The 14,625-nt window shown below is 39.3% G+C and overlaps 1 protein-coding gene across 1 annotated transcript; it reads left to right on the forward strand.

Moving 5' to 3' along the window:
* The first annotated feature begins 13,600 nt into the window (after nucleotides 1-13,600).
* Nucleotides 13,601-14,354, forward strand: LOC138879200 (uncharacterized). The gene is made up of 2 exons (XM_070158795.1): nucleotides 13,601-14,206; nucleotides 14,349-14,354. Exons 1-2 carry the CDS (start codon nucleotides 13,601-13,603, stop codon nucleotides 14,352-14,354), a joined length of 612 nt encoding a protein of 203 aa, XP_070014896.1.
* The last annotated feature ends 271 nt before the right edge of the window (nucleotides 14,355-14,625 follow it).

Here is a 14,625-nt window from a genome sequence, read left to right on the forward strand (position 1 = left end):
GGGCCGTATGAGCCATATACAACACTGAGTGGACGAGTAATTGAGATTGTGGGCACATGAGTCACTCAGCATGGTGCATTTCATATAGCATGTGTATCGCTATGTAGATGTAGTAGAGTTACACTTTTTTACTCTGTTCATACTTGCTTTGTTTTACTATTCGAGCTGTTTATTTAACTGAAAGCATGCCTATGTTTCTATACGTTATTTCTATTATCTTTGATGAGGGTGAGTTCGTCACTACCTATCAGTCCAAAGGTTGGACTTGTTACTTACTGAGATGGTGTACTCACGTTACCCCCTACACCTTGTGTGCAGATCCAGGTACTTTTGGACCCAGTGGCAGTCGTTGATTGAGGTTGCAGGCTGTGGAGTTTGTTGAGGTATCTACATGGCGTTCGCAGGCTTTGGCTCTCCTTCTCATTTTCCAATTGTATTACAATTGCCTCTTTAGACACTTTAATAGACTATGTATTCACCTTAGACGCTCATGTACTCCATGACACCCTAGTTTTGGGATGGTTGTATTGTAATATGAATCTTTATTTTATGTCTTAATCAATTTATTTTAAATGATAAAAGTTTTTTTGCAAATGATTTGGTTTTAGTATTGTGGTTTTGGGTTGCGTTGAGTTGAGACTAGCCTAGTTCCACGATAGGCGCCATCACGACGTGATGAGTTTTTGGTCGTGACAAGTTGGTATAAGAGCCTAGGTTACATAGGTCTCACGAGTCATGAGCAGGTTTAGTAGAGTCTTGCGGATCGGTACGGAGACGTCTGTACTTATCTTCGAGAGGCTGCAGAACCTTTAGGAAATCCCACATTCTTGAATTCTAATCGTGCGACGTTGATTCAGCTTGAAATGTAACTCTTTGAATTCTTCCACACATTCGTGTGCGCATATGTGCGTTTGGTCAGCTGTGCATCGACGACTTGTGCTTCCATGAACGAGGGGCGAGATGTGATTTCTATGTGTTGATATTGGGCCAGTCTGGAGGACTTGAGGCCGGGCTTTTCCTGTAGCTGAGCACTGAGGTGTTGGTTGTGTGAGCACGTGCTTTTGGATTTATATGTTTAATAGTATCCCTATTAGTGGAAGTGATGATTAGATGGCTACGTGATGAGTATGTTGTGACTGCGAGATGTGTTCATACGATTTAAATGTGTCGAGAAGGGTCTGCTTGAGGGTAGAAAGAACTATCTGGTGTTTGATTTCCATCGTGATTTGATATATAGCCTCGAGTTGTTGGTGTGTTGAAGGATCTTTTCATGTTGTCTAGTTGAGGAGTGAAGTAGATTTTATGTTGTGATATGAGTTCAGACTTAGGAAGATTAAGTGATTGCATGATGTTTATGATGGTGGAAAGGTATGAAGAGATGTTAGTTTGAGGCAAAACAGGTGAGTTATCTCCTGCGGGGTGTTCTGAGGTTTGTGTGATCCCTATGTTGTTTGTTGGGAGCCCTCTTTTACTAGTGGAATATGTGTGTTGCAATTTGAGTTTGTATCACTTATGAGAGTGGGCATGACTGTTACGAAGGTGAATGCGAGATTGCAGATGATTTGAAGTACTAGATGATTGTGTTGCACGAGCTTATGGAGGATTTAGTTTTATTCCCCTATAGTATTATGGCGGTAATAGAGTATGGGCATTGCGAGTTTTTATGTATTTTGACTTATGGCTTTGAGCCAAGTGGGGGAGTTTGCTATTGATAAGTTTATTGCACGGCTAATTGTCGTATTAGTTTCAATTTGTGTTATGCCGACGAATCAATTGTGGCTTACAGAGGTTGAGATCGAGGATGACTTGAGTAAAGAAATTTTTTGGATAAGGGTTGTGTTATTCTTTATGAGTATATGAGAAACGTTGGATGGATTAGTTGTTGTAGTAAGGAATGTAACAGGTATAGAGTAGGATAGCACTCGGCTGCTTAGAAGGATGGGTTATTTCCATAGGTATTGCTGTTCTAATGGGGCACATGTCGTTCGGTTCATTTGATCAGACTAATTGAAACCTGAGTAGAGTGGATGACTCCCGAGAATGGTTTTGAAGGATTCAAGATTTACATATAGTAATTGGAGATCTTCAGGATGTATATTTGGCTAGAAACGGGGGTTCACATTGGAGGGTATCAAAACTTGTGGTATGATCGTATTGGCGAGAACTAATCTGATCATAGGCCTTTACTCATGAAGTGCTTTAACACTAACCAATGTCACATCAGTTACTTCAAGTTTCTTCATTTCTAGGCTAATGAAGAGGGCCTCCTACACATCGTTAAAGAAGTCTGCTAGTCCAATATAATTGACAAATCGCATGTGGGTCTTACAATCTAATTTGAAGCTTCTTAGCAGGAAATTGAGCCAGTGATCTGGAGAACAGATTGGGGACATCAATGATCTAGTTATAAAATGGGAGGAAAAAGTTCAAATATTTGAGGATATGGATGCTGCAACCATCTTTGATAATAGCAGGGAAGAATCGAATAAAGCACAGGCAAAATATATTAAATGGTTGAGTATGCATGAATCTCTCCTTAAACAGAAAACTTAGACTAGATGGTTTGACGAAGAGCAATACCAGGTACTTCCATAGTCTTCTCAGGGAAAGGAGAAGTAAACAACAGTTGAACATGATTAAGTACCATAGAGGGAAATAGATTAAGAAAGGGAAGAACATTGCCAAGGCTGTTGTGCATCATTTTTTGTCTTTCTTCAATCTTCCAATGCCTACTCTCAACCACGGTCTCCTTAACTACATCTCTAATTATATTTCTGAAGAAGACAACATCAATCTGACTGCAATTTCTAGTAAAGAAGAGATCAAAGAAGCGGTCTTTATCTTAAGTTCTGATAGCACTGCTGGCCAAGATGGTTACAATGGTACTTTCTTTCAACATTTTTGGGATATTATCAAGTATGATATTATTGCCTTTATTAGAAAAATTTTTATTGGAAAGAAGCACACCAAGTTATATTCTCACTTTTTTCTTGTCTTGATTCCTAAAGTCGATTCCCCTACCACATTTTTTTGAATTTAGACCATTTAGCCTCTCTAAATTAACCAACAAGATAATCTCCAAAGTCCTCTCTCTTAAACTTAAACCCCTTTTGACTAAGCTTATCTCCAACAATTAAACTGGTTTTGTAGAGGATAGGCTGATCATAGAGAATGTTCTTCTTGGTCAGGAAATCATTCAAAGTATTTCATAGAATAATCGAGGCGGTAACATTGTTATTAAGCTGAATATGGCGAAAACGTATAATAGAATGTCTTGATTATTTGTCACATCAGTTCTTAGGAGATATGGCTTCTCTGAACTATGGATAGAGTTAGTCCAAAACCTTATTTTTGGGGTTTGGTACTCTATAATTATTAATGGCTCTAGAAATGGCTTCTTCACTTCTTTTCAAGGCTTAAAGCAAGGGGGGGGTCCTATTTCCCCTTCCCTTCTTATTCTTGCTGCTGAACCTTTATCTAGATCCCTGAATAATCTTAACTAGAAGAACAACTTGATGCCTTTCTTCATGCCTTCTAGATGTCCTATTATTAGTCATCTAGCTTATATTGATGGTGTTGTTATCTTTAGAATTGGAAGTAGTATATCAATTAATATGATTATCAAGGTAATAAAAGATTATGAGGAGTGCTATGGTCAGCTTGTCAATAGGGATAAGAGCTTCTTCTTAATAGCCCCTAAGACCTGTGCCTCCAGGATCAATGGAACGAGACAATGCACAGGCTTTCTTGACAAGGTCTTCCCTATTACTTAGCTTGGATGCCCTCTATATGTTGGTAGAAATAAAATTGCTTACTTTGATAATATGGTTCACAAGGTAATAAAAAGACTCAATGGTTGGTAAGGTAACATGCTTTCTCCTTGAGGTAGAATGGTGTTAATCAAGAATGTTCTACAATCTCTGCCTATATACACTCTCTCCTATATGTCCCTCCTAAATCTACCTTTCATCTTATTGAAAAATATCTTGCTAATTTTTTCTAGGATAGTAGTAAGGATCAAAGGATGTACCACTGGAGGTCTTGAAAAAATCTTTAATTTCCTATAGATGAAGGAGGAATAGGCATAAGAAAAATGAAAGATATCAGTGAAGTATTAGCCACCAAAAGATGGTGGAGATTTAGAGCCATTTCTTCTCTATGGGCCAACTTCATCAAACATAAGTATTGCATTAGAGCTCATCGATTGCTAAACAAGTGGCTTCTAGGAGCTCACATTCCTGGAAACATATGACCAAGGTTAGAAAGAATGCTAAAAATCTCATGCTACGACATATTAATTGAGGTTATTATTGCTTCTGGTGGGATAACTGGACTAATAAAAGTCCCCTAGCAGCTCTAGTCCCCATGACTAACAAAAGCCCCAAGATTCTAGTGAAGAATTTCATACAAAATGGGGAGTGGAATATTCACAAACTAAAGAGCATTCTTCCAGAATCTTTGGTTCATCATATTATTGGAATTCTTATTGGGAAGAGGACAATTCCAGACAAAGTTTTTTGGAACTTGTTAGAGGAATAAAACTACTCCAACAAAACTACACTTGAAATGATCAGAACTAGAAAACCTAAAGAGCTAATCTTAAGCATGGTATGACACTCCTCTATTCCTTTTAAAATTTCTTTTCTTACTTGGAGATTGTAGAACAAAAAACTACATTTTGATGATGTTATTGTCAACTTTGTTTTCTAGATGTAACTGCTACTTATCTCCCAAAAGTGAAACTTTTCAACATGTTTTCATGGAAGGAGAGCCAGCTAGTTATATTTGGAAACTAATAGGTTCCCTATTGGGCATAACGCATCAGCAGAGGTCTGTTAGATTTACCATTAATAACTGGTGGCAGGTAAATGCCTTGAATGATGTACTTAAACTTGTGCTACAAATCACTCCAACTATCATCTACTGGACTATTTGAAAAGAAAGATGCTCATGTAAATATGACAATCAAAAGAAGTTAAACTTATTCAAAATGGGCCAACACGTTTGTTGGATAGTTGGATCAGCTATATCTAAAGCCTTTCCGAACTGCAAGCTCTGTCTTCCCTGGAATAATCTTTGTGACAACCTAGTGAAGCTACATCCTATCCCAAGGATCACAATAGTTCTCTGGAACACACTTGAGACAGACACTTTCAAGCTAAATACTAATGGTAGCTTCCTAAAGGCGAATAACATAGCTGGAATGGGAGGGATTTTAAGGAATGATGATGGCGACATAGTTATGGCCTTCTCTATCCCACTCAGTGCAGTAGCAACAACTATGTAGAAGCTCAGGCGGCTTGTTTAGAGTAAATTGTTTTATTGAACATGGATACATAAATTTTACTCAAGAATTAGACTCCATGATTGTGACTAATATGCTGAAGAAGAAGAGAGCTTATAACTATAGAATACACTTCTCAGATGTTGGATCATGCTAATGTTAATATTATACATTGCTATAGGGAGGCCAATCAAGTTGCGGATTCCCTTTCTAAACTTGATACTACATCAACAGAGGGATCCTACTACTTCTCATTCCAACAACTTCTAAAAAGTTTCAAAGGGACATATCAATTAGACAAATACCAAATGCCTAGCATCAGAACTAAGTATAATAAGACAAGTTTTTTGTTAGTCTAATCTTTATTTTGGACTGGGTAAGGAATGCAAAAAATTCCCCTTCCCAGTTTTTGAAGGATAACTTTTTATCGTTATGTTGTATTATTGAGGTTAAGGATATATCATCCTCCTGTATTACTTGTTTTACTAAAATACAACTCTCCGGCCAACATGTTAAATCTTAATAAGTAAAAAAAATGATGTTGTTATGCACCTATGAACAATATTCTTGTACTATCCCTTTTCGTCTCCCTACTGACGAGCGCAGAACCGGTGTATAAAACTTAGGCTAGCTAGTCAAAGATAGTATAGTTATTAAATCGTCTCCACTGGGATTGGTTTAAATAATGTTCAAATGAATCTTCAGCTTAACACTATTCAGGAAAATAAACCTTTGATTTTGATTTATTAACGAACTAAGAATAAAAACTAAGATTATCAATTGTAAATGAATAATGAAAATTGAGTGACTAAGTAGCAACGATTGAATATCAATGTGAGAAATAAGGGCTTGACAAGATATGTGATCAACTATATTCGGGATAACTCTATGCTAAGTTCACTCTTAAATTCTATTGACACTTTCGATTTCAACAGATGATTAGGCTATATTAAGGATTCAAATTCTTCTTCCGAATGAATAAGAGTTCTGTTAAACAACCTAATGGCAAGTGCTATGAAACGTATGCACGAATACATTGAATGAATGTTCTTACGAGGAACGTCTCTCGACTATTACTCTAAATTTGGTCAGTTGATAACTCTACAAGCTCATTCGATTACCTATGAGAGTCATGAAATTAACCCAAACAGGATAACACAATGATAACTGCTGCCCACTTTTCTTCCGATTAAAGTGAAACCCCGTGTACCTTTGTAAATTAATTCAGAACTCGTTCGACAAATTCGAGAAACTAACAGCAATCAAACCCCCGATTAATAATCAATTCATAATATTTATCAATAACCCTAAGAAGGACTACTCCATAGTGGAGAAATTGTTCATCAAAGAGTAATAAGAGGACAAGAAATATTATAACCCGCAAATTCAAACCAACTTTCGTATTGAATGATTCAGATGAAGTATTCAAAAGTCTATGATCTTCCTTGCCTTCTTCTCTCCAAAGGTTACTCCATAAATCCGAAATGCCATGTTTTGGGACAATATTAGGCTTTATATAGGTTAAAAGGATGCCTCCCAATTTACAAAAATAGGCCTGACTAAAATTCCCGGAGACAGACGTGCGCAGCCGCGCATCTTGGTGTATAGGGGCGCATATGGCCACACACCTCTACCAGTTTTTCTATGACCCTTGTGAGTTTGTGGCTTCTAGTGCGCGTCTTGATAAGTGGGGATTTTGACTACTTATTAACATTTTTTTTCTTTCATTTTAGCCCAAAAGCGTTTAATTGTGTTCCCGTAAACTAATAAAATGTGCTTAATTGCAAGAATATCGGAAGATGATCTCCCAAGATGAAATCCAACTCAAGAAGGAGTGATCAGAACTCAAGGACAAAAACATGCACATAAGCTCAGAAGTGCGGACAACAGATTATCATCTACGGCTGCAGGATGTGAAGAAACACCCATTAGAGAAGTGTAAAAAGTGCGGCCGCAGAAATTGGGAAAGATTAAAAGTTTAGAGAACCTGCATCTCAAGTTCAACAAAAGTGCAGACCACACAATTATTGTGCGGCTGCAGAAGAACAACTACGTGGCTACTATCTCATTTGTGCGGACCGTAGAAGAGCAAGAAGCAGCCACAGACACATTTGTGTAGATCACAGAAAAAAAGGTATGCAGCCGCAGTTCAGAATGATGCGGCCGCATGTTTCCAATCCTGTTAGGCTGAAGCAAAGTGAGGACCGTACATGGAATTGTGCGGTCGCAGAACCTCCGAAAGGGCATTTTTGTCTGAAAATTTCAGCCTTGTATAAATAGAAGAGTTTCACTTTTTTAGGTCAAGTTTTGGACATCAGCTGCTACAGTAGACAATTTTCTTTACTCTCTTTAGTAGTTTTTGCTATTTTGAGCTTTTTGAACATAGATTTCATCATTTTAATTATCATGGGTTTAATTATCCTTTCTTCTTCTATTTCTTCTATATTAAGCATGAGTAGCTAGATTTTTACTAGGATTGTCACCCAACCCTAGAGTGTAATCTTAATGGGTATTTGATTTATTGTTTGTTTATGGTTGAGAGTTTATTATTTAGCCATGTTCTTGCTTTTAATTGTAGAATTAATGGTTACAAACATTAGTTCATGCCTATTTGACTTAGTCTCTACTTGAGAAAAAGAAACTTAGTCCAGAAAAACTTGGCTAACAAGATATTAGGTCAATCGAGAGATTGATAAGCCTAATTAAAGGGTTGAACCTAGAGATAGTAAAACCCGACTTGAGCTTTGTATCAGCCGTTTTGTTCAATACCTATTTGAAATTGGGAAAGTCAAATTGGGAAAAATTACTCTTTGACCGAGAGGTATTGAGTGGGTACTTGAGTGTTGATAGCTATAATACATCCCGACCAATAAAACAAGCATTAAAGTTTACAACTTATTAGGCAAAAACCCAGGTGAAGGTCATAGCCCTAGGCCTTTTATATCATTTGAAAAATAACAACAAAAACAGTTTCCTAATTTCAATTCTTAGTTTGTAATCTTAGATTAAATTAGACCTAGAAACAACCCAAGATTGTGGAAGTGCAATTTGAGATAACTCAATCTCACACACTATAATATATACCCCTAAGTCCCATTCATAGCTCCCTGTGGAAAATCGACCTCGATTCCTAATTGGGTATTACTATTGCATCGACCATTTCATAAACTTAAATAGAGGTGTGACTTGGACGAGATCAATTTTTGGCGTCGTTGCCGAGGAGCTAAAACGAATTTAGCTATATATTTAGTTTTATGTGTGAATTGTCTTCTTTTCCTTCCTTGTTACTGATTTTTGTGAATTAATTGTAGGTGTAACAATGGCCCTCAATAATGATCAACTCAGAAACATGCCTTTGGGGGATGTGGACGCTGAAGATGACCAAGTGTAAGAGGTTTCTCTTGAACCTCAAGCAAATAGAAGAGGCCGACCGCCTCAAGACAACGTCCTAGTTCTACACCCACCTCCACCAAAAGCGGCTCCACACTGGGTGTTGCCGAATGAAGGGTATGCAAGTGCCATAGTCCCGCCTCATATTAGGGTAGTCAACTTTCAAATCACGAATGTAATGCTTACATTGCAAGAGCAGCGGGGATTCTTCACGGGGCTCCTAGTCAAAATGCATACAAACACTTGAAGAGGTTTTTGGACATTTATTGGGGGAGTAAACAGACAAACATCTCCGATGATGCTTTAAGATTGAGGATATTTCTTTTCTCTCTACGGGGGAAAGACTTGGATTGGTTAGAGAGATTACCAAACCATTCCATCCATACATGGGATGAGTTGGCTGAGAATTTTATTTCCAAGTTATTTTCTCCCCGACATATGACTACTCTTAGAGATGAGATTCTAGCATTCAAACAAGAGCTCAATGAGCCGTTGCATGAAATATGAGATATGTACCAAACTATGGTCAAAGAGTTCCCCAGTAATGACATGACAGAGGCTATGATTCAACAAACCTTCTATCGGGGGATCAATACTACCAATCAGTGCATGGTCAATCAACTTGCTGGTGGAAATTTCATGACAACGCCGTATGTGCAAGCTTATAAGATTTTAATGAAATGGCGGACACTTTATAGGCATGGCAAAGTAGGGCAAATGTTCCTCAAGGTGATCCGAACGCTACATAAAGAATTGCATGATCATGGGCAAGCCATTGCCGAGTTGACCACCATAATGAATCAATTAGCCAAGGCTCAACTTCAACCAGTGCAAAGTCTTAAGCAAGTTAATGGCATGGACGGAGTTAGTATGATGGTGAACAAAAGAAGGCCCAAGGGTCCACAAGTGCAAAACCGTGTGGAGAATTATGTGCAAGAAGATAGTAGGTTTGATCAAGATGAATCTTACAATAAATAAGAGGAGGAAGTGCAATACGTGAACAACTTTCAAGGGCAAAGAAACAACTCTCAAGGCCTGAATCAACAACAATGGCGACCTCAAGGTAATCAAGGTAATAACAATTCTAACAACCAAGGTATTTGGAGTGGTGGCGACAAACAAGGGAATTCGAATAATAACAACAATCAAGGAAATTGGAGTGGTGGAAATAACCAAGGCAATTGGAGTGGCAACAACCAAGGATATTGGGGAGGCAACAACCAAGGGGGATGGAACATTAATCAAGGCAATTGGGGGTCGGATTTTCAAAGGCCCCCGATGTATCAACAACCGAGCAACCCACCTACTTATCCTTCCCATGGTCCTTGTTCTTCCAACAATGAGATGGGACAATTTGAGAATATGTTCAAACAAAGGATGGAGAAGAATTCCGACTCCGATGCCCAACTAGCCTCACACAACACATCAATTTGCAACTTGGAAGTTAAAATAGGGCAAATCTCTCACGCTCTAAACACTCGTCCTAAGAGGGAACTACCAAGTGACATGGTGGTGAACCCAAAGGGTGGGAACAACACGGGACATGCCATGGACATTACTACAAGGAGTGGAAAAGGTGGGGATTCACCCACCTCAAGTCAAAGGAAACTTATGGATGATGAGTAAGTGGTTCAAGAAGATGAGACCCCGAACCATGTGGTGCAAGAAAATGATGAAGTGCGGATTGATATTGATAACAATGTGGAAGAAGCTTAAGAGGAAGTGAACCCGTCTAGGGATCACATTGTTGACATACCGGAACCAGTAGTGTAAAAGGCTAAGGAACCAATGCCTAGGCCTCCTCCTCCATATCCTCAATGTCTTGCCAAGAAAAATGGCGAGAATCAATTCAAAAGGTTCATTGACATGATGAAGAGTCTATCAATCAATGTGTCATTGGTTGAAGCCTTGGAGCAAATGCCCAGTTATGCAAAGTTTATGAAGGATTTAGTGACAAAGAAGCGGTTGATGAATTTTGAAACTATAAAATTGACTCATCAAGTGAGTGCAATTGTGCATTCAATGGTTCTCAAGTTGGAGGATCCTGGCGCTTTCACGATTCCTTATACAATTGGAAGTGCTGAGTTTGCAAAAGCTCTTTGTGTTCTTGGGGCAAGTATCAATTTGATGCCCTAGTTAGTTTTCAAGACTTTGAGAATTGGGAAACCAAGACCCACATCTATAAGATTAAAAATGACCGATCGTACCATGAAGAGACCATTAGGAGTGATTGAAGATGTATTGGTTCGTGTTGATAAATTCATTCTTCTGGCGGATTTTGTCATTCTTGATAGTGAGGTTGATTATGAGGTGCCAGACCTTTCCTTGCTACGAGGAAGGCTCTACTTGATGTTGAAGCCAGAGAACTTACCTTCCGGCTTAGTGATGAAAACGTGATTTTCCATGTGTGTAAGTCCATGAGGCAACCCAATAGCAAAGAGGTGTGTTCTTTCATGGACTTGATGACCGATGTGATTGTAGATGAAACAAGTGTTGTGATGAATGTTAATGATACATTGGAGGCCATCTTGCTCAACTTTGATGATGATGAGATGGATGGATTCATGGAATGTGTGAACTCTTTGCAAGGAATGTGGTTGTACACTTATGAACCCCGCAAATTGTCCTTGGATCTTGAAAATAGGACAACTCCTCCTAGAAAACCTTCAATTGAAGAGACTCCTATCTTGGAGTTGAAGCCATTGACTCCACATATTCGGTATGAATTTCTTGGCCCTTCTTCTACTTTATCAGTTATTCTTTCCACTTGTTTGACTAACGTGCAGGTAGACTTTACACTGGCGGTGCTACAAAAGAGGAAGAAGGCTATTGGATGGACATTGGAGGATATACGAGGGATAAACCCTGTATTTTTCATGCACAAGATTAACTTGTAGGAATGTGGAAAACCATCTATTGAACATCAAAGGAAACTCAATAAAGCCATGCAAGAGGTTGTCAAAAAGGAGATTATCAAGTGGTTGGATGCCAGGATTGTCTACCCCATTTTCGATAGTTCGTGGACTTTTCCGGTTCAATGTGTCCCAAAGAAAAAGGGGTATGATGGTGGTCACCAATGATAAGAATGATTTGATTCCAACAAGAACGGTGACCGGGTGAAGATTGTGTATGGACAATCGTAAGCTCAACAAAGTCACAAAGAAGGACCATTTTCCACTTCCCTTCCTTAGATCAAATGCTTGATAGATTGGCCGGACGTGCTTCAAATTGTTTCCTTGATGGGTATTCCGGCTACAACCAAATTCGTATTGCTCCGGAGGATCAATAGAAGACTACCTTTACATGTCCTTATGGTACTTTTGCCTTCAAGCGGATGCCATTTAGGTTGTGCAATGTACCGACGACTTTTCAAAGGTGTATGATGGCAATCTTCATGGACATGGTGGAGGATTACCTTGAAGTCTTCATGGATGACTTCTCAGTGGTCGGGAATTCTTTTGATGATTGTCTCGCAAAGTTGGATAAAGTGTTGCCAAGATGTGAAAAAACAAACCTGGGGCTCAATTGGGAGAAATGGCATTTCATGGTCGAGGAAGGCATTGTCCTTGGCCACAAGATCTCAAATAATGGCATTGAAGTCGAAAAGGCAAAGATTGAGGTGATTTCTAAACTTCCACCTCCAACTTCGGTTAAAGGCGTGTGGAGTTTCTTAGGCCACGTGGGATTTTACCAGTGTTTCATCAAGGATTTCTCTAAAGCGGTGAACCCATTGTGCACGCTTTTGGAGAAATATGCTAAGTTCCACTTGATGAATGCATGAGAGACTTTGAATTTCTAAAGTTCAAGTTGAATACTACTCCCATAATCACCGCTCCAAATTGGAGTGTTCCTTTTGAGCTCATGTGCAATGCAAGCGATGTAGTGGTAGTGGCTATTTTGGGGCAGCGCATCAATAAGATTTTTCATCCGGTCTACTATGCTAGTAAGACCATGCATAGTTCCCAAGTCAAATACACCATTATGGAGAAAGAGCTCATTGCCATTGTGTTTGCTATTGAGAAGTTCCGCCCGTACTTGATGAGTGCAAAAGTCATTGTCCATACGGATCATGCGACACTTCATTATCTTATGAGCAAGAAAGATTCCAAAGCCCGATTGATGAGATGGGTGCTTTTGTTGCAAGAGTTTGGTATAGACATCCAAGATCGAAAAGGAAGTGAAAACCAAGTGGCGGACCACTTTTCTCGTTTGGAGGAGGAGGGGGACTACATGATGGCCTTGAAATCAATGACTCCTTCCTAGATGAATAACTCTTGGCTATTTCAATGAAAGAGGAGCCATGGTTCACGGATCTAGCAAATTTTCTTGTAAGTGGTATCATCTCGGATGAGTTCTCTTCAAACCAAAGGAAGAAGCTCAAACGGGCTTTTCAAGACTAACCGTACCTATTCCGGATTTATACGGATGGAGTGATTAGAAGATGTGTACTAGAGGAGGAACAATTTGAAATTCTTGGGGCTTGTCATTCTTCGCCGTAGGTGGTCACCATGGTGGAGCAAGAACGGTGGCCAAAGTGCTAAGTTGCGGTTTCTATTGGCCTACTCTTTACAAGTATGCAAGTGATCTAGTCAAGTGTTGTGATGAATGTCAAAGGGCCAGTGGAGTCTCAAAGAAAAATGAAATGCCCCTCACCACCATTTTTGAGATTGATATTTTCGATAGGTGGGCTACTGACTCCATGGGTCCTTGTGGAAATACCTACTTCTTGGTCGCGGTTGATTATGTGTCCAAATGGGTTGAGGCCGTTGCTTTACCCAACAATGAAGCAAGAAGTGTGGTGGAATTTTTGAAGAAGAATATTTTCACAAAGTTTGGTACTCCGCTGGCTATCATAAGCGGGGGGGGCATTCTTGCAACAAAGCTTTCGACACCTTACTCACCAAGTTTGGTGTCACTTATAAAGTCATGACTCCCTATCATCCACAAGCAAGTGGTCAAGTGGAAGTCTCTAACCGGGAGATACAGAGTATTTTGTCCAAAACTATGAATGCTAACAGGACGAATTGGTCCAAGAAACTTGATGATTCTTTATGGGCTTATAGGACGGCTTATAAAACACCTATAGGAATGTCTCCATACCGGTTGGTGTTCGGAAAAGCTTGTCATCTTTCGATGGAACTTGAGCACAAAGCCATGTGGGCTTTAAAGAAGTTGAATCTTGAGTGGGATGTCGCCACCAACTTAAGGGTGGCACATTTGAATGAGTTGGATGAGTTCCGGTACCATGGATATACAAGTTCGTCCTTATACAAAGAGAAGATGAAATATCTTCATGACAAGTACATTTGGAACAAAGAGCTTAAAGAGGGTGATCTTGTGTTATTGTTCAATTCACGGTTACAAATGTTTCTCGGAAAGTTAAAGTCTAAATGGAGTGGCCCGTTTGAGGTTGTGGGACTGACACCTTTTGGTGCATTGGACTTGAAGAATAAAAATGATGAGGTGTTTAGAGCCAATGGTCACCGGGTGAAGTATTATTTGGAAAGAGTTGGTGATGGCCACGTCGTGGAGGTATATTTCAAGTGATGGTAATTAGCATCATGCCGTGACATTAAATCAAGCGCTTCTTTGGAGGGAACCCATGTTTCTTTTTCTTTTCTTCTTCTTTAGATAGGTCTTATTTTATGCTAACTGGATTTGATGTGTGTTGCAGGAATGAGTGTGCTTTACAGGAACTATGCTCAGAAAAATTGGCGAAGTATAAAAAAAGTGCGGACCGCACATGTATTATGCGAACGTCATAATTTTAAATGCTACAGCAGAAGGCAACTGTAGTGCGGACCACACAAATTGGATGGGGAAAATGCAAACTCTCTGAATTTTGGTTTGTTAGAGAATTAGCCATTCTGCGGCCGCACACCAAATTATATGGTCTGTAGCCAAATTCTGCGGTCGCACTACAAATTGTGTGTACCGCAGATCAGCAAGGC

This window comes from Nicotiana sylvestris, chromosome 10 (genome assembly GCF_000393655.2).
Source record: "Nicotiana sylvestris chromosome 10, ASM39365v2, whole genome shotgun sequence".
In the NCBI taxonomy this organism is placed as follows: domain Eukaryota; kingdom Viridiplantae; phylum Streptophyta; class Magnoliopsida; order Solanales; family Solanaceae; genus Nicotiana; species Nicotiana sylvestris.

Coding starts and splice junctions, on each gene's coding strand:
- LOC138879200 (XM_070158795.1), top strand. CDS start 13,601: ATGACTCCCTATCATCCACAAGCAAGTGGTCAAGTGGAAGTCTCTAAC.